The 20,736-nt window shown below is 42.4% G+C and overlaps 1 protein-coding gene and 1 long non-coding RNA gene across 5 annotated transcripts; both read right to left on the bottom strand.

The window, feature by feature from the left end:
• Positions 1-2,249: 2,249 nt before the first annotated feature.
• On the bottom strand, positions 2,250-18,041 carry SMARCE1 (SWI/SNF related BAF chromatin remodeling complex subunit E1). 4 transcript variants are annotated; one of them, XM_069877328.1, is made up of 11 exons: positions 17,944-18,041; positions 16,753-16,803; positions 16,190-16,233; positions 13,059-13,163; positions 10,687-10,767; positions 9,431-9,562; positions 7,735-7,906; positions 5,096-5,268; positions 4,029-4,130; positions 3,294-3,504; positions 2,250-2,477 (listed from the first exon to the last, which is right to left on the bottom strand). In XM_069877328.1, exons 2-11 carry the CDS (start codon positions 16,757-16,759, stop codon positions 2,266-2,268), a joined length of 1,239 nt encoding a protein of 412 aa, XP_069733429.1. In that variant the 5' UTR covers positions 16,760-16,803; positions 17,944-18,041; the 3' UTR covers positions 2,250-2,265. The 4 variants fall into 4 exon arrangements, with proteins under 4 accessions (XP_069733429.1, XP_069733431.1, XP_069733430.1 ...); XM_069877330.1 differs by lacking the exon at positions 9,431-9,562; XM_069877329.1 differs by lacking the exon at positions 13,059-13,163.
• On the bottom strand, positions 5,991-7,728 carry LOC138731396 (uncharacterized). The gene is made up of 2 exons (XR_011339163.1): positions 6,317-7,728; positions 5,991-6,275 (listed from the first exon to the last, which is right to left on the bottom strand). It is a non-coding gene; the product is annotated as an uncharacterized lncRNA (long non-coding RNA).
• Positions 18,042-20,736: the final 2,695 nt, after the last annotated feature.

The raw sequence follows: 20,736 nt of genomic DNA, 5'->3' as shown, positions 1-20,736 counted from the left end.
CGTGCACAAAACCAGGTCCTTTTCCTTAGAGCAACAACTCTAGAATCCTAGAATGGCCTGAGTTGGAGTGCACCCACAAAGAGCATCGAGTCCAACTCCTGTCCCTGCCCAGGACAACCCCAACATTCACATGGTGTGAAGAGAATTCTGCCCCAGGGTCCAGGCATCGCTACATTTTCACACGTTTCAGCCTTTGCCTGTTATTTTTGGTGATGGGAGTTTCCTCAGGCTAATGAGTGAGTGGAACAAATAACCCTCCTCTCTTAATTACCAGGATTTAGGCACAGATAATTATGAAATGTAAACCCCAAATGGGTCCCCAGGCAACTCGCCCCTCCTTGTAAAAGCCTCAGGATGTATTTTTCCAAAAGCTGTCTTCCTAATTGCTGGAAATAGAAACTCAGCAAGTTCAATTAACCAGTATAAGTGCAAGTGCTTGTGCAGATGTGGGAACAATTTGCCTGTTCTTGTAGGAAACTGTTAGTTTTCAGGCAGGTTTCACTGCTTCAGATTTGTAAAACCCAGCTTAAAGAATAGCCTCTCACAGACAGCAACTACAGGTTCACAGAGATTTGTATTATTCCCTCTACAAATTCTCCTATTTGTTCGCTTTTAAAGCCGATTGCTGACTCCAGAGATCCTTCCTGACTCAGCCAGCATCCAAACAGCCCCGACCAACTGAGGAATTTACTTTGGATTTCAAAGCCCCTTCTGTATGCAGTACGTTTCAGTAATGAATTCCACGCTTTTATCCTCCTCAGTGCTTTAGATGGAGTCTGACTGATGAAAGCCCTAAATCAAACACAGGCACTACCTTAACAGACAAGAACCACACCACTGTCACCTTAAAAAAAACCCAAACATGTTGCATTTTATTATTTTCAGACCCTTATAAAAAAAAAAAAAAGACCAAAAGGATTTAAAAACATTACCATCCAATATGCCCACTATTCTGTAAAAACATCCTCATTTATTGAAGCGTATGCACCATGTGTTCTCTTCTAAAGTCATGAAACGGCTTGTATCTGCTCTTGCAATCAAGGGTATTTTTTTCTTCAGTTGGTCTTCTGCTTATACAGGGCAAAATGTGGCATTTTCAGCACATTTGCAGAGTTCCCAGAGGTTTTGAAAGCTCATGATGAGCAAAACTACTTTTTTTTTTTACCATTTGTGTTGCCTGCCTGCTCAGGGAAGATGAATGTGTTTAAACACTCTCCTGCTTTGTAATTTGCCATTTATCTGGCTGAGGTCTCCGCAGGGTACCTTAAAGGCAAATAAAAGAGTTATCTGGGAAAGAAAAGCGAAGGCTGTAGTTGAAGAGAATCTTGCATCACAAAAAAACCCTCAGATAGGTCATTTACTTCCAGATTTCACTCAGCCCTTTTGGAAATGATCTCCTGAAACGCTGCATGCAGAACACGAGCAAGTTCTCACCCCTGTGGATCAGCTTACAGACCTGTTGTTACAACAGATGACACTAAAACCCCAACCAAAGACCGAGGGAGCAGAACTCCTGCATATCCAAAGCTTTCTTTAAGGACTGGGCAGCTAACAGACAACCTTGCTGGCAAGAACCAAAAGTACAGAGGTAACACGCAGGCTCCTGTGGGGTTTTTTTGGTTGTTAAGAGCAAGGAAATGCTCTGATTATACCCAGCTCAGGCATCACCTCTCTGCTTAACACTAACATCAACTTTAGGATTCCTCAGCCATTTTAACCTCTCTAGAAGCCTCCATGTCTCAGCTGTGCAGCTCCATCAGCCTCCACAACCACAACATGAGCATCCTGGCTGCAAACATGATGTTGTGAATACCAGTCACCCCACAGCAGAGTCAGACTAGGACTGTGCAGCAGAGACAAAGCACATCTGCATCTCATTTCAGCCACAAACAAACAAAAACAGCCTTTGGGAAAGACCACACGTTCACTGCGGTCATGTAACCGGAAGAAAGGAAGATGGCCTGATTTCTAATATGAAAACCAAAACCAAGGCTACCTTTCTAGGGAACAAATCCCAAGCAAAAGCACCTCTCTACATTGTACAGCTGTGGTTAAGACACATCAGGTTTCCTTTTCTGTCTGCTGCAAGAAATCCTTTGCCCATGAAGGCCCCTTTACGTCACTATGCTGCTAGCTGACATGGTAATAAACCCTGTATCCTTTGGAGACAAGTGATACAGGCAAGGAAGATACAAAAGCCACGTAGCACATCTGGAAATCAAACCAGTACTTCATTAAAAAGAGACACATGAAATGAGTCAATATTTATTCTTTCTTCTCGCTCTCCTCAGTGATGGGGTCTGCGGGAGGCTCTTCAACTGTTGCGCTGTTGCTCTCTGAACCAGTGTTGCTATCGCTGGTTCCCTCCTCCGCGGTGCTATCCACCCCTTCTTGGCCACTCTCCTTGTCATCTGGGGTGGATGTTCCTTCTTCACCATTCTGCTGGTTTTCTGTGCTCTCTTCTGGGTGAGGTTCTTCTGTAAGAACATATTTCTCAGTGTCACTTACATGCCAATACATTTATTTATGATGTGCAATTAGAATTTAGAAAGAAACAGAATCTGTAATAAATAAAAGTTTTCCATATCCGTTATTTTTATCACTGGAAAAGTGCAGTAACAGGTAGAGCTCTGAATGATCTCTTGATGCAAGGGATAGACTATCCTGGCACGTGGCATCCTGAAAGTCACCTGCAGCTGCCTGACCTCAGAATTCCAGCCACAAGAAAGCAATGTCCATTCTTAAACCAGAAGCACTAGATTTCAAACTCTTTCGTCCCCTTTCCCTTATACTCATGCTGTTACGGCAATGACTCTCTGAGGTATCAGCCTCTGATACCCTTAAATACAATCGAATTTTCTGATGTCACTGTACAGAACACAAAAATCCCTGTGGATCAGCTTTTATGAGCAGCATGGAAAGACGCGTGGTTCTATAACCCATGCTAGAGGTTGACTGGGACAAAGAAACACTCAGTTGTTCGCTGCTAACCAATGTCTAAAAGATAAGTTAAGTTTAGAAGACACCTTTTTTTCCCCTGGGTACATTCTACACAGAACATTGTATGAGGCTTTGTGCTATCTTATCCTCTTCCCTTTCAAAAGGAGCAATTTAATGAGAAGAAAGCAAACACTTGTGTTCACTATGACAAAGTTAACTGTTCTGACTGTTGTTCTTCTGAAGCCTTCCTTCCTATTAATGGCAAAACCCCCGGCACTCTTGGCTAAGCCTCTGCAGAGCTACTTTAATGCTGATCCTTCAAGAATTGTAAAGCTGGTCTTCAAACCAGTTACCTGTCTCCATTGGAGCACTCTCCTCTTCTTTCTTCTCCTCTGCCTTGTTAGCTGCCTGTTCTTCCTCAGCTGCCATGTTATTCTGACTGCGTTCGGCTTGTTCAGCTGCTTCTTTCTCCCGTTCCTCCTGCCTCTTGCGAGCCTGTTCCTCAGCTTGAGCAATTTCAGCTGCAATTTTTTCCATATCCACTTCCACCTTCAAACTGCATAACTAGCAATTAGAAAAAAAAAAAGGGAGAGCTTTTACTACCCTAGTTACACTGAACAACAAAACATCAGTAAACCCTGATTGTGAGTTCAATGTTTCTACATGCAGCATAATTCTTTTGACTCGACAAAGTTCACATTTAATGCCTCAGTAAGAAGGGAGGGATATAAAGGAATATTAAGAAAAAAGAATGGATAAAGAAACAACCTAAACCTTGCTACGTGATGGCAGCCAAGGACAGAGCTGCACGTTCCCTATAGTGGCTTTAGGCCACTTTCTTTGACCTGTACTCTGGTGAATAAAGCCAATCGAGCCTGAAGGCATTTTTAAACTGCACTTGCTGAATGTCACCACTAAAGGTCACTGGAGTAGCACAAACACAAGCTCTGAGCGCTAAGAGCTACGACACTGCAGCCCGTCATGTAATTACACATAACAATCCAGAGCTAAGAAGCAGGCAGAGCACTTGTACAAACAGGTAACTAGTAGTATCCCTCAGAGTAAGTGGAGAAAAGTGAGAGCTGTACCCTTTTAAGCTCATTGTTAAAGGATTCTGTGCTTTCCAAAAACTTCCTCTTCTTTTCCTGGTGACGCTCTTCAATTTGCAGAAGCTCAGCTTCTAGTTTACGCTGGAAATCAAACAAATGATCAGAACCTTACTATGCAGCCCTATGAAAAACTGGACAACGGTTACAGTTAGGTACAAAAACATTTACACCAATATTGAAAAATATACCTATGTAATATATAAACATCCGAATGCCTTCGTTGATCTAATACGCAATAGCTAAGAATTTTGAACTGGAAAGTATGAACAATAAATGGGTCTATGCAGTAATTCAGGATTGGCTGGGCATATTATAAATGAAAAACACAGGTGAATCTGCCAGCATAAAATCTATGCATTTTCTTTCATATCATACACACCACGGTATATAAACCCCGCCAATGATTACATTCTCTGAAGTAGAAAGACCACAATTGAAAAGAAAGAAGGGATACCATCCCCATCCATCCTCCGATCTGCTTTTGGTAATTAAAAATAGCAATTAATCTCTTGTCTCATTCTGGTCTCGGTTTTTGGCACCTATACTGACTGTTTGGACAGGACACTTCTGCTAACATGCTTGTTTGGAAAATACAGGCATGTGCCCAGTCAAAGCTGAGTGAAAAGTGCAAGAGCGACCTTGCTAGATTTCTTTGTACGCATTTAGATTTCCAAGAAAAATGTTACAATAGGGAGGATTTACTGTAATAAGAAACATTACAAACAGGATTATGAGTCATAAGCTACCTGGAAGTCACAACTCTACCTATGAAAGAGAAGACTGACACTACATACAGAAGGGTTACGTATTAAGAATGAAGAGCTATGGAATTAATACTTAAGAACAAAATACAGTTTAACGTGATGGAGGACAGAAGGTGAAGTCTCACGTCCTGCAGCCTCCAAGAAAGCCCAGGGATTAGCCACTCGAGCGTACAGAACATTGACACCCAACAAGAATAGTCACGCAGACGATCAAACAACCCGAGACTTGGAGTACAGCCCAACACCATTATGTTTAACTGCCCTCATATAATTTATCTTTACCTGATGAACCATTAAAGATTGAACCTGGCGCTTAAGAACTTGCATCCTGGCTGTGGTGACAACAGAGCGGACATCAGGCACCACACTTTCGCTCAGTATCTCACTGATGAGACGATGGTTTCTTTGGAAACGAGCTGTGGCCGTGTGCTTCATGGAAAAACCATCATCGTAATCTGGAACAAGAGTTTTAAGCACAGCTGCTTTAATTCCACAAAATGAGTACCAGGTCTAATGGCACAGTACATGTTACCACTAAAATAAACACCAGTTGAGGTCACATCACAAAGTTCATGCTAACAAATACAAGTAATCAGAAAAAAGGCAATGAGGATAGAACACCACTGACCCTGACATGGCTGTAACTGCTATGATTTTACATGCACGTCCCACATGTCTGGAACTGGTTATTTACTGTGTGGCTTTCTGCGTTCCAGAGTAAGAGGGACTGATACTTAATAGATCGAACAAAAAACCCCATTCCTGATTAATGATGTTACCAAAACACCCAGCGCAAAACACCAACAGGAGAGGCAACTACTCTATAAACAAGCTTTGTAGCATTGATCAAAAAAACCTTATTTTTTTAAACACTGAGGAATGAAAGCATGAAGCAGTGATACTTGTTTACTCATCACTGAACATTCATAGCAAATTAACAAGAGCATTTGATTAGTGATTTTTTTTTTTTTTACTTTAGAAAATGCAGTTTTCTAAAGAGCAGTTACTGAAAAAAATAGACTTCAAGAGAAAAAGTACACAAGCCCACAGAGCAAGCTCTTGCAGGGAAAAAGAAATTATACATGGTCCATCAGCTCTGTTCTCTGAGATGCATCTAGGATTAACTACTAAGATCTAAGAATATTTCAGGTCAAGGATTTGTTTTTTATTGCTGTCCAAACTGAGCTTCCAATTAATGGCAAGACAAAGCACATTGAGAATTTTAATCTAGTTACAGACTCTAACAGGAACTACAGCATTATGGATTGTACTAGGTATTAATTTTAGAAGTAAAATTCAGTTTGATGCTACAAAGCAGAACTAAGTAACATGTTTTCCTGTATCTAGCAGCAATCAAAAGCTTCCAGCCCACAGAAGCCAGAAGCCTTTCTGTGTTGACCCCTCCCGTGTTTCTTCAAGAAAAGCAGGCAAGGCCTTTCAATAGAATAAAAATCAAACCACGCTCTGCAGTTTCGGTATCAAGCACTCATCTACAAAGCAGACTCAAAAAAATTCACGTCAAACTGCTTAGAATTTAAAGCACAATAATTAAGTAGCATGAAGTATTGCCAAGGAACCTAACTGAGAAGACAGTTCTGCAAGTATAATTTCTATTTAGTTGAGTATTAAAATGTTAAGCAACAAGCATGAATTATCTTCCAGAATGATGTCATAAGTCCAGAAGTTGAATTTATTTTGCATTGTCTTCCTAATGGAGATCACTCTCTGACTATTCATGGAACACTTAAGGAGAATGCTAACAGATCATGCCAGAAAACTTTACCAGGCATCCAGTGCAATTAAGTTTCTATCAGCTTTACTTCAAACTGTTATGTTCAGTTTCTCATTGAGGTATCTGATGAGATGAAGCAAATGCAGAAAAACAGTGGGAAAACAATAGATCTGCAGGAGACAAGGAAGTATTAAGGAAATTGGTCTCTCTAAATCTGTGCTTTCGTCTGCTTAATCAGATTCCTTTTATATTAAAAGTCCTTGATGCTAGTGATGTGCAAGATCGGACAGAAGCCACATTTCTGCTGTCACAGGAAATGACCGGCTGCTTTGTCCCAGATGGGAACAGACGCAACGCGAGGCCTCATGCAGCTGGTTCTGGCCGTGTTCACTTGGCCCAGGTAACACAGAACAGAATTTGAAGTCCCCAAATACCAGCTACTGGAACATTAAATGTATTTACATGACTTTTGCAGTTACCTCACACTCAGGAAAGCGCTCTTTGTCATAAGCTTTATCTCAAGGGTGTGCTTTTACAAGAAGGGGGGGAGAAGGGTGTAACTGCGTACATTTTTCACCCTCAGGTTTCAACAAGTATTCGGTCATGAATTTAAAAGCAGACATCAGGTGTGCAAGCTAGAGTTTTCCCACTGGGTGGGGTGCATTTCCTTGCAGTCAAATAAACCTACAGATTTTCGCATCAGCTTGTCACAGTGAAGGGAACTGATTCTCTAAACCATCTCAAATGACAGTTGAACACACTCAGAGTTCAGGTGCTCTTAATAACAGCAAAACTCTACCTGTCAGAATTATCTGCTTCTGGTAACAAAGCGCCAAATTCCATTCAAGCTGGATTAAATCGGGCACCTAAGCCTTTTACAATGCATATTTTAAAGCCATTACAGACTTGTTTGTTTCGAATTGTAAGCATTACTTCACACATAATTAAGGGCTGGAATAACTTTTGCCAATGGCTTGCCACCTCAGTTTCTGGAAACACAAGAGAGTCAGCTGTCAGCTGTCTGAAATAAGATTGGATAACAAATATCAGTATTAAGGGTATCAAAACACAAAGGCATCGTGGAAGCCGTGCACTGGTGGCTGCCCATATCTGCGGTCGTTCCTCTATGCTGCCAAGCCTGTAATGAGATTGTCTCACTGGACTTGCATACAAATTCCCTTCCGCTTACCATCGGGATCTTCTGCTGGCTGGATGCTCATGTACGGTTCACCCTTCTCCATGCGTGACTGCCTCTGTCGGCTTTCTTCTTCCAGCGCAGCCTCGGCACGACTTTTTGCGTTGATGTAGGCGAGGTACGCGGGGGAGTTATGGTAGGCCTTCATGGACTCATTGTACTCTATCTGCAATGCGACCAATATTGTTTGATTGCACCACTGGACAATTTCAGACTTGGCGTAAGTGTAGTCTGTACAACTCAAACTGTAGTAACACAAAACTATTTTGAATCCTCTGGCTGATACACAAAGGATCGTATTGTCACAGTCTTTCTTTGTACAAATTAGAACTTCTTCCACAGTCATTCATGTTTTGAACACACTAGCTGGGCTTTTAGGTACATTTCAGTTGTAACACCTGCAAAATCTTATGATAGCTTTTTTTTTTTTTGAGATTTAAAAATAAAACACCTCAGAACAAGGCATTTAGGAACAAAGAACTCATCAATAAGATTAAAAAAATGAGTTAGCTTACAATATTCTCAATACACCTCTGGAGTTCTAACTAGATCTTTGACTCCGTTTTCTTCTCTTTCCTTATTCCAGTACGCCATGAACCAGTTTGCCAAACAACTACTGTTTTTTCCGTTCTTTGATCCATCCCTGCACTGGGATGATACAGAACGCTGCAGCCAGACTACCGTCTCCTCCTGATAGCAGAACTGCATCACTATTTCACATTCTGTGAAGGACTTTTCCATCTGGATTGCTTTCCTTCATCTCACTTTTAAAATATGCCATGTCTAGATTTTGTACAGTGGTTTGAGGTATTTCCAATGAGAAATATAATTTACAACATTGTTAGAAGTACCTAAAGGTCTTGTTTGCTATACGATTAGGATTGGCATCCTACCTAGGCACTGTAAAAATACAAACAAGATGGCCCCTGCCCCAAGGAGCTTACAATCTAAACATCATTACCAAGTTAAAAAGTAGAATTCCTTCATTTTTTTTCAACTTCTCTATTCATTGGGAATAAAACCAGCTCAGGTTTGACCAGGTTATAGACAGCCTGCCAGGTTTAAGCACGACACAGCAGCTGGACAGTTTTCCCTTTGTACCTTAGGATCACAGTAAGTCTTGTACAGGTCCTCAGCACTTACCAACCCAGACACAGGAGGTAGCTGTCATCTTTTGTCACGAAGATCAATAAAAACCAAAACAAAACCACAAGAAACCCCTAAAAGCGGTAGCATTTTTCTATTAAGAAACAAAACACTACGCCATAGCGTGGAGTTATACCAGATCACACCACGAAAACCAAACCCTACGTGACTGGAAGTCTTTTACGAACACGTTCATGACAACAGCAGTAGTTGCAGAGCACCAGTTTTGAAAGAGGATTTTGGTGTTGAGACAATCTTTTCAATACTGATGTTGTACAATCAAATCCGTTCATTAAACAGTTAATACCGACACTCAATTATAAATACTTCATTTTGAATTAGGTCTAAAAACTGACCAGTCACAGTTGATGTACAGTTATTAAAAAAAAGTCTAAGACGTGTCAGGACATACTTCCATTTAAGTTACATACAGGGCTCTCGTGAATGCCTCATACACCACTGCATGGGTAAGATGAATTTTTCTTCTCCGACCAGTTCCTAGAAGAATCAGCTGTAATAAACATCCCAGATTTCTTCCATTTACCTTTTCAGCTTCATATTCATTCAAATACTCTTGCTTCTCTTCATCAGTGAGATCTCGCCACATTCCTCCAATAATCTTGCCAATTTCCCATAACTTCAAATCAGGATTGGACGCCTTCACTTGGTCCCAGACCTTAACAGAAACAGCTGGAGCTTTACTAATGATATCTAAATACTTCCAAATTAAACATTTTATACTGTCATCTCAGTGTTCTTTCTGGAATCACCATGAAAAACAGGATTAAGTTAGGAATGAGTCTGGCTAAACTATCTCGATTATTTTCTGGGGCAGGAGGTCAGTAGGAAGCCATCTACTGAAACAGGCAATTGCTGAAATGGCTGGGGTTTCATGAGAATATTGCCTTTAACCCTCTTAATTCTCTTCTTAAATGCACATCGCTGCATCTCTGGGAAAGAAAAATGCTACTGAGTAAACACATCCAGCAGTGGATTATGATAAAGAGCACTGAGCTTTTCAGATCAGAATGTAACATTTCACAATATTTTTCAGTCTTGCTGATCAATTTGAGTTCCAACAAGTTCTGACTCCACCAAAAAAAAGTTCCTAACTTTATAGGGAGAAAAAACCAAGGAGAGAGCTGCCAGTGTTATTTCTTGCTGCGCCACTTGACTTTTTTTTTTTTGTTGATGGTTTTTTTTGCCTAAGAAAGACATGCTGGTAAAGATACTTTACCAGAAGTGGAAGAATTTCCTTCTGGCTCACCCGCTTCAGACAGGCTGACATGCCCTCCCCATGCCCCATCAGATTTCAGACTCCACAAGAGTCTCTCTCCTACTTTCTGTCAAACAGTTCATAGAATAGCGAAGTAAACGTTGCCACAGGCTAGGTTGGTGAAGGAGAACATGCAAAGTCCACTCATTGCTACTCTTCAGTCCAGCTACAGCACTGTACCAAGCCCAGTATAACGCAAGGAATACTTCCTTTATATAAAAAAGTTCTCTCAGAAAGTCACAGGCACTTCTGAATGTGGCAGGGTGGATCCTTGTCAGCAGAGACAGTGGTAGCAATTATCATTTTAGAGAAAACTGTTCCCCCCAGAAATTGGCAACTGTATGGACAGACTACTGCTGCCTTTATCCTGAAGGGCAATGCATCTGTACTTTACAATTCCCTTAAAGAATGTGCAGGCTGTTAGAAGTAAAAGTTTAGAAGCTGAAACTAAGATAATAGCAATTAATTGTTAGCACATAGAAACACTAACTTTTATTATTACACGTTTGACACCGTGTACCCACCTTCCGGCTGTACCTCATGTAGGGCATCAGTGGCTTGTCTGGGGGTTTGGGGGGCTTTGGGATGGTAATACCAGAGGAAGCCTATAAAAGAACCGAATAAATCCATTTGTTAATGCGATGAACAGACAGTTTCGATTCACACTAGTTTCGGAAAACATTCATTCTTGTGCAGCTAACACAAAGCACACACACTCCCACCAAGAGAAGCAAGCAACTTCACCAAAACAATTACCCAGACTGCGAGCAGGCACTATAACTAGAGCTGGCCCTTGCAGTAACGTTCTTCCCATTTAAGTTTGTCTTTCCATCCATAATTTTACAGAGCAGTAACTAAGTCAGTCTTCAAAAGGGCTCCGTATTCTCAAAACTGAAATACACAGCTCAGGCATTTACACAAAAATGCCAATCCCAGCAGCTGCTTTTTTCACATGTGCTAAGCTATCTGTTTAACCTATTTTGACAAATTTACTGTGGCTACTCTATAGGTAACAAAACATAAGCAGAAAGTTTAAGACTGTGAAGTTAGAGATGTACAAATCATTTTAGCAACAAATTTTTTGTTTTGCAAAAATTGTAATTTGGAGCCAGTTAAACTACTCGTTGTAAAAACAAAACAGTCCTCTACAACTGATCTGTGCATTATTTGTTCCCAAGCTGTACCAAACTGCTCAAATTAGGCTGTAACAACCTTCTGTGCTCTCATCTTCCTTCAGGCTTGTGCACTGTCAAGCCCACTGCTTGCACTATACAGAAGGACAGCGGGCACTAAGTGTTGATAATTGGAAGTTGCTGCGTTCTCTTTATCTACAAAACACTGGACAGGGTTTTCTTCTAGAGCAGCACAGTTACATTACAGCCCCTGTCAACCACAGGTTCTGAAAACTCCACTCTTCAAGCACTTACACATGCAAGAAGTTCCGTTACATTAAGTGGAAGTATGTTCATAAGAAATAGAAAGCAGTTTCAACATGTTTTAGGACTGTGGTCATAAACAAGCAAATGCTGTGATTTGGCCACAAAGGCTCTCGTTCAGTATTCAGCTTTCAACTTTTTTCCTACTGATATTTTTTGTTTTGTTGAATTTATGGAGCTCTATGAAATAATGCGTACAGAACTGCGTATAAATAATGTACATGAGGTATATGCATTACCAAAATGTATACATATATACACATACAGATGGATTTGAAAAACATTAACGGAAACTGTTTAATGCTTTTAAATTAACAGGGATTTAAAGACACCATACATATATTGAGATATGCATGGCCAAGGAGGCTGTATATGCTTATGACATACAGAAACAATGGAAGTTCTCAGACAAAACCTAACTTATTCTTGTATAAGGAAAAAAGTCTATAGTCAGACTGCACGTTCAACAGGTTCCAGCTTGTACGAGGAAGGTCTTTTCTGTAATCATTTCAACAAACCAGATGAACTTCATATATATGAAGTGTGAAAGAAGGGCTTATGTAAGAGAGGCATAAAAAGAGTACACTTCATTAAAAGCACCATATATTTATTCCTTGAGAAATCTCTCACGTTCCAAACTAATGATGTTTTGAGGCAGAAAGTTTTAAACAGGAAAGCTTTAAGTATTATAGATTTTTTTTTTTTTAAATAGTGATTTACTGTACTTCTGCTGTGTTAGTTACAACAGTGCTACACTTCCACAGTCTTTATTAGTTTCCTAATGGCATCCAGTGCTCAGGACTTTATCTGTATTTGAAAGAAGCCGTCACCTCTCTCATCACTTGACTTCACCTCACTTTGTTTACCCATGAAAAATGAATGTTGCATCCATTTTCCACACACTGACAGAGTCCATAAGATCTGAAAGGATTCTGTTTTACTATCATTGCACTTTTGATAAAAAACATCATTTCTGAACTTGGGACTTTGCAGTTATTACCAGACTAAGACTGGAAAGAAAACGCTTATGTATCTCTTGCATGGCTCAAGGGTATGATGCAACGACTATCAATGACCTCCAGTCTGCAAATTATTCTTCCTTCTTTTTCTGCTAATAAACCTCAAAATGAGCCGTTCCCTCCCTCTGAGTATTTGCACCCATGCTACAGAACCCGCTCCTATGCATGCAGCGGTCACTGAAGACCACAAAATCTGTCTTTCTGGAGTTCTGCATCATACATGATTACCACATACTTTCTTTGGTGAGTAGAAGTCCGTTTTCCTGCAAAATGTTTCAGAGCAAAAGGGAAGGGGTTAGGGGTGGGGAATAAGAATCAGAAGTAATTTTTTTGTTTCTTTAAAGAAGTGGCGGTAGCCAAGATTCAGAAGAACCTAACTCTAAAGCCAATTCTGGTCAATTCCTGTTGTTTGCTGGATGATGTAATAGTTGATTCTCCTACCGTGACCCGGCTGTTGGTGCCCGGGTTCCCTCCCAGCCTGTAGTTGTTGTAGGCCAGATGGCTGTATGGATTGTATCCCACAAACCCTGGTGTGCTGGGCATTTGCTGATGGAAACAAATGAGACAAAAACACGAATGAGAAATGAGCTCAAACGAGGAAAACACAGAAATGAAAATGAACTGCAATATGGCATGCAAAAGCAATCGGAATTTAAACAAGCAAATGAGGTGTAGCAGTTGGTATCTTCTCAACACACAAAACTTACTCCAGTACAAACCTGTTAAGGGAACAGGATTTTTAAGCAAATGTGTCACTACAAACTTCTGTCTGAAGTTGGTGATTTTATTTCTATTAAGTGTGCAACTCATTTAAACAAGTATTCTATAAATCCAGCTCATGGCTAGCAAAATATTCCAACATAAGCCATCAGTAATCCAGAAACTCTTATATCCAAAGGGTTAAGCTTAGAAGGCAACACAGCACACAGCAATCAGGCAGAAATCCCCAATACCAACATTTACTATACCAATGAAAACCCATGTCTGCTCTTCTTCCCGTCCTTCTGCCTTTCTATTATGCTGTCAACAAACAGGGGCAAAAAAACCTCCCCAAGCACCATCCGTGAACCGCTCCTGGCATGTGAAGACTTTCCTGGTGGCTTGCAAAAGTTAAATAATTGGGAGAACTAGGAAGCTGGGAGAGAAGACAATTAACAGCGATGTCCTTCTGTTATGAGGCAGGCAGGCAGAGGTGAAGAACCCCTGCAATAACATCTACAGGTTGGAAACTACAAACCATTCTTAGCAGATCACTGGATGCGGGACAATTTAAGAAGTTACTCAACACATCTTCATTCATCCTGGAGAGTAGATTAGTTTGTTCGCACTGCAGTAATGCAGAGATACATCTAAACTCTTTGCAATCTCTCTTACTTATCATCCACATACAATCGAGTATCAGAGAGTTTGCTATACTCCCTTTCTCCCATAAATATCTCTCCTTCCATTATCCCCCATTCCTTCCCAAATTTTGTTGGGAAAAAAAAAAAAATGAACTATCTAACAGCAAATGTGATCAGGTCCTGACAGTGGTGGTCCTATCATTCCATTAGAATTCTTGATGTTCCACATATACATTGTCGATATATGTATCACCAATGATATATATATAGTGTTTCTAGACATGTAAGTGTCATCCGCAGTGTTCCATTCTTTAGTATTGCTTTGGCCCTAATAAGAAATACATATTTTGAAGTTTTAAAGTGAGTCGCTGACCAGACCCATTCTAAATTATGGGTACAAAAATGCTACAATTCAGTTCAGGACCCTAGGAACCAAGACACAACAAACAAACATTGAACAAAACCAACCTGTAAGCTACATTCACTTGTTAAGTTTTCAAGTACATGCAGACACACTGTAGTGTATTTTATTTCTAAACATACAGAGTAAAATTATCCTTTAACAATTATCCTCTAAATACATATTTTATTGCCAAACTTCTTGAACTCTGTCAGAGCAGGTGGCTTTTACTCGGCCTACGCCTGTGAGGATGATACACACATTCACAACTTGAACAAGACACCATTTTACTCGTTTTCTATATTCTCCACAAGTTTTCAGCATGTTGAACTACATCTCTCCAATACAATCAGATGACAATTGTAATCGTCCAGCTGCTCAATTCTGCAAGACAGGATTTCAGTGGTACAAGGGAGTGACCTTGCACTACATGGAGAGTTTTCACTCCAGCTCTGACACTGTGGTTATGAGAACCACTGATATTTTGTTGACTGTTGTAAATGGAACTGGCAGTGGAAGAACAATTTGTGACTTGCATTAATGAGCACAGATCACGTTTTCAAAGGCTGGATAAAATACAAGGAACATTCCTGAATGTAATGCATGTCAGAAGTTGCAGTTTTGGAATTTGTGTATCCTTCTGAATGCTTCTAACTTGACTAAAAACACGCCCCACACCAATATACACTGTTCAACAACCTCTGTATGCAAGTTGCATCCCTGGGGAATCACACAGGTAAACACACAGTTCTCGATGTAAGAGTGGATACCATCGTGTTCCTTCTAATACAGCACAAATCAAGTCGTGTGCAAAATGAAAACTCTGAACAAACTACGCAAAACAGTTTTATTTAGGCAAGTTTTTAAGAACATAGCTTATATTTGTACATAATATCACTTTCAAGCCTTTTTAAATTTAAAGGTACGGCACAATAAATCTGAGGGATCACATTTCATCTAAATTCCACCCTGCAGTTTTCACCCCAGATGCAGAGATCAGGGACACTCTACGGGATAAGTCTTCAAATTTTCTTTCCTAGAAATATTTCACTAGGGCATCTTTTCTCGCTCTTTTGTACAAGATTTGTATTTGCTAGTGCTACTCTTAAAATACAAGCTATTTTGAAATGTGAACGCTGCACAAGAGGTGCATTTGCTTCCAAACACTTTCCTGACCACAGGATACTGTTACCTCAGCACCTTTTTATACACGCATGAACGCAACTGGACTTGATTCACAGCTACTGTTAGTATTCCCCTTAATGTCATCAAATACCATTGAACTAGGAATGAAAATATGTCTCATGCCGGACTCCAAAATTGCAAGAAATCTGAATCAGACTGGCATTGTAAGCACTTTGTTGTTCTGAACCAATATAACTGAATTTTGCATACTCCTGCATTTTGTAGGAAATCAGCTCAGCGAACAACAGGAGCATGAAAAAAATGCACTGTTTGCCCACCATCTGGGCACCATCTGAGTGGCAATTTTGAAATTAAATATACAAGTCTGTTCTTAATCACTCAAGTACGCTGCTGCAACCCACTGGGAATTATTTTAAACAAACTGACTGCTTACAGAAAATTAAGTATCTGCAGGATCTGGCCTTAAAGATGAAACAAGTTTATTCAGCTTCTCTTCCACAAATTGCTTCCAAAAAAAAAAAAAAGAAGTTAATTTAAGCAATGCATATCATATTAGTAATGAAATACAACTCATTTGTGTTTTCAATACAGGGAGGTGATGCAACTCCATAATTATTGCTCTGGTGAGTTATTAAAGGCTGTATTACCATCTCTGTATTAATGAGAAAAATCACTATACTTACGGTTGCAGGAGCTGGGGTAGGAGGTGGGGCATAAGATGGCCTTTCTGTTAAAGATATAAATGCAAGTAATTTTTTTTATTGAAAATTTGAACAAATTCTTTATAAGGCATCTGCTGTGGCAAACATTTCTAAGCAATTAACAAAAATAAGACAGCAACTCAACTCCCAAAAGACTTTGCATTTTGCCACCAGAGTGTGTAAAGCAAAGAACACAAAAGAAAGGAGAGAAATAATCTAAGACCACACCACTGCTATATTGCCAGCATTTTATTTAAGCATAAGACTGAAAAATATGAAAGCATTTATATGTGCATCAATTAAAAAGAGGGTAAGCAAAGAATGCATTGAAACAGGAATTAGGAGAAGATGGGATATTTGGATTTCCCATGAAAATAATATGTCAGAAATCAGCGAGATTCAAAGCTCAGGGTTCTGGTCAGAAATGACCACACTTCCCATAATTCTTTTTAATGCAAGGAAAAATAGCATTATCTCACAACCAGGTTCTGCTGAACCAGATCTTTACTTCACCAGTTAAATGACGAAAAAATCTGAGAACTTACTTGACATTTTGATAGGCAAATTTTCAGTCACCTGACATTATATTTGTACTTCTGAAAGACAAAAGAAGATCACGCTAGTAAGTATTACACCCTTGCACCCATAAATCTTTGGATATTCAGTTCCTGTAGTCACTGTTAATTACCAAAGACTTTGTCAATTTTGAAATAAAGGCAAAAAACTTCCAAAAACCTAAGGAGCTCTCTTTTTGAAAAATGAACGTACTTTCTAAGGAATGGAAAGCACACAGGTTTATGTCATTGTCATATGAGAATCATAGAATGGTTTGGGTGGGAAGGGACCTCAAAGCCCATCCAGTCCCACCCCTGCCCTGGTCAGGGACACCACCCACTGGATCAGGGGCTCCAAGCCCCATCCAGCCTGGCCTTGAACCCCTCCAGGGATGGGGCAGCCACCCCTGCTCTGGGCAACCTGGGCCAGGGCCTCCCCACCCTCACAGGAAAACATTTCTCCCTAAAATCTCACCTCAATCTCCTCTCTTTCAGCTGAAAACAGCTCTCCCGCTAACCGGGAGGGCTCCCCGACCCATCCTCCTCTACCTCCACCGCCTATGGATGCTCAGCCCCCTCCGTCATTAACGGGGAAGGCTCGGTCCCCACTGCCGTCACCCCCGCCCCTGCTCTCCCTCCACCTCCGCTACGGGAGCCCCCAGCCCCTCTTCTCCCTCCACCATCTATAGATAATCAGCCCACACCGTCATTAACGGGGAGGACTCGCTCCCAGCCGTCATTAACGGGAATCCCCACCCCAGCTCCCCCTCCACCGCCGCTACCGGAGACACCCCCTCCTCCCCCCGGACTCTTCCTTTCCCTCCACCGCCTACGGATGCTCAGACCACGCCGTCATTAACGGGGAGGGCTCAGTCACCGCTGCCGTTACCGGAGACCCCCCACTTCTCCTCAGCCGCTACCGGAGACCCCTGACCCATACTCCTCTCCCTCCTCCGCCGCCAACGGACCCCGCCCCAACCCCCCCCCCACCCCACCCCGCTCCTCTCCTCCCTCCACCGCCCATGGATGCTCAGCCCCCACCGGCCTTAAGGGGGATGGTTCGGTCCCCGCCGCTGCTACCGGAGCCCCCCACCCCTCCTCTCCCTCTAGCACCGCTCCCGGCGAGGCCTCAGCCCCCTGTCGCCGGTCAGGCCCGCCCCGCCGCCCCCGGCCCGGACTCACCCGCCGCGGCGGCCGCGCTGCCTTTGTTCCCCCCGGGCCGGGGCGGCGCGCACGGCGTCTGCGCGTTCGGCTCCGCAGTTTCGCCACGGCGCGGCCCCAGCCCCAGCGCCTGCGCGTTGGACTCCGCACTTTCGCCACGGCGAGGCCGCAGCCCAGCCCTTGGGGAGGTGGGAAAAGGCGCTGGAGGGATGCGCGAAAACCCCAGCGAATCAACCCTCTAAGACTCATTTTGGAGTTTTAGAAAGCAAACATCCTTTATCAGGCCTGGGCATCACGAGGGAGCGATCTCCATCAATGATGTGCAGCAAGACAAAACCTGGTTACAGAAGATACTTCCCACTTAGGTGCATGTGTATAAATTTTCCCAGAAATCTTATGCATATTCTGTTACTTCCCAAGGTTTAATTTTAATGTCATTATGAAACTTTGCGACAGTCAAAATTCTTGCTAATTTGGAGCTGCTTCCAGCTCCCTGCTTGACCTTGCCTTGGAGACAGGGAAAGACTGAAAACAGAGGGGATTACAGAGGCGTTCTACAGGGGCAGGTAGTGCTAGAGTGAAGGGAATGGCTTTAAATTGGAAGTGGGGACATTTAGATTAGACATTAGGAAGAAATTCTTCATGTTGAGGGCGGGGAGGCCCTGGCCCAGGTTGCCCAAAGAAGCAGTAGTGGCTGCCCCATCCCTGGAGGGGCTCAAGGCCAGGTTGGATGGGGCTTGGAGCCCCTGATCCAGTGGGAGGTGTCCCTGCCCAGTGCAGGGGTGGGACTGGATGATCTCTAAGCTCTTTTTCAACCGTTCCACCCGCATTCCTTATGGGGCAGACGTCGTGGCGAATCTGCGGAACGCTGCGCGCGGGGCGCAGCGCCGCCGTTACCGGCAACGAGGCAGCGGGGAAGCGGGGAGAAAGGCACTTCTCAGGCACCGCGGCGTCTCCGGCGGGCTCACCCTGCGCCGGCAAGGGGAAAATGCGAGCGGGATGTTCTTCACGGGGTGGCTCCCCGGCTCTCCGCCCTGCCGTGCTTAGCGTGGCGAATCTGCGGATGGGAACCAGCAGGCTGGGGAGGAGGTGATGGGGGTGCGGCCGTGGACGTCACGTGGGGTTTGGCGCCTTTTTCTCCCTCAGGGAGCGCGCGGCGCTGCCTCCGCCGCCTCAGGCGGTCAGCGGCGCGGGGGCGTCGGGAAAAAAGGGCTGGAGCGGCGGTCAGGGCTCAGATAAACCCCCCAAAAGCAAGCGGGGAAGTGTGGGGAAGGGTTCTGGCAGTGCTGGGGAGCTATTTGTGTGTATGAAGTGCCCAAAGACTGGTTTGGGAATGGCCTCCCCTCAAAGGGAGGTTGCAGTGCTTGTCATGCCATGAGGAAAGTGAAAAAGATGGTTGGACTCCATGATCCAGTGGGTCCTTTCCAACCTAGTGATTCTATGAATCTAAGATGCCGGCATGTGCATGAAGGGGAACAAAGAAGCCTAGAAGGAGCGGAGACAGCGTGCAGAGAGGTGAAGGAAGGAAGGAATTGTTAAGGGAATGAATTCTCTTAAGCAATAATAAGAATCAAATCTTGGCCAGCTTGCAGTAAGAATGTGATTGTAAGAGGAGTTTAGCTTGTTTACTAGTTGAAACAAGCAACAAATCAAGTGTTGTGTGTCTTAAAGAAACTTCTCTCTGACTGATGCTTGAAGTAGAGGAAAAGGCCAAAACAAAGAGGGACATCAGAGGGACGTTCTGTCTGACCGTCAAAACCTGCAACTGCTTAGATGAAACTTCAGCTTAAGTCAAAATATTCCACTTTGAAATATCCCACATATTGTATCAGAGTCACTGGAAAAGACCTCTAAGCTCATCCAGTCCCAACCATCAGCCCAACCCCACTGTGCTGACTAAGTTGTGTCCCAAAGTGCCACATCTACACATTTTTGAACCCCTCCAAGGACAGAGGATAGCATCAAAATGCATTTAATGTTGATAACATTCGAGTAGATTCTGCACAGCTTATTGAAATATTTCATATGGTGCTTGTGTATGTTCACTGGTAAGTCACTTGCCTTTCTAATAGTTATAAATAATTGTCTGTATTTTCAGAGCCAGCAATGAGTTCCTTGCTTTGTTTTATGGTTTTTGGTATTTTTTTTTACTTTGCTAGTTGCCTAATTTCCATGTTATGATAGCAAAAGACTTTGCCTGTGTTCACTGTTTATTTAATACACTGTAGGACATAAGCAGTTTTACTGAGCTAGTAGGATTGTTTATACGGCATCGTACAGAGGGGCTCCAAATAGCTGGCTCTTATCTAACTGTTTTAATTAGCAACAGTTTAATAAGCTTTGTAATGAGGACATACATTCATTGGAAAGTAGGCTGAGACAATGAAACTACAGGTATTGAATGTCAATCCCTCAGCTGATTTGAATTTAATTGGCAGCACAGAAGTGAGGAATTCTTTGCCATATTATCAGGCTTCATGTGTTATTTTCTAAAATTCAGCTTGGAAGTGACCTAAAATCAGGCTTGAGATATTCCTGGGAATGCTTCTTTTTCCTCTGTCTTTGTGGAGTTTGCACTGACGCTAGCAGAAGTTTCTGTAGTTTACGGACAAAAGAGTAAGCTCTTTATGTTTGAAGAGGTGAGATTTGTGAATAACGCAAAAGACAGAGATGTACTGGGAGAAAATGTAGCAAACAACAGGCTGAACCAAGCCTGGAGTAGGAGTGATTCGTGATGTAGGTCATGAAGGAAATCCCACAGGAGGAGGACAACTTGTACTGGCAGGAGCGGGCTGCCTGTGGAGTCCTGTGTTA

The sequence above is a fragment of the Phaenicophaeus curvirostris genome, chromosome 26 (assembly GCF_032191515.1).
Source record: "Phaenicophaeus curvirostris isolate KB17595 chromosome 26, BPBGC_Pcur_1.0, whole genome shotgun sequence".
Taxonomy (NCBI): domain Eukaryota; kingdom Metazoa; phylum Chordata; class Aves; order Cuculiformes; family Cuculidae; genus Phaenicophaeus; species Phaenicophaeus curvirostris.
The sequence above is the reverse complement of the archived record's forward strand: the minus strand, read 5'-3'. Positions and strand labels throughout refer to the sequence as shown.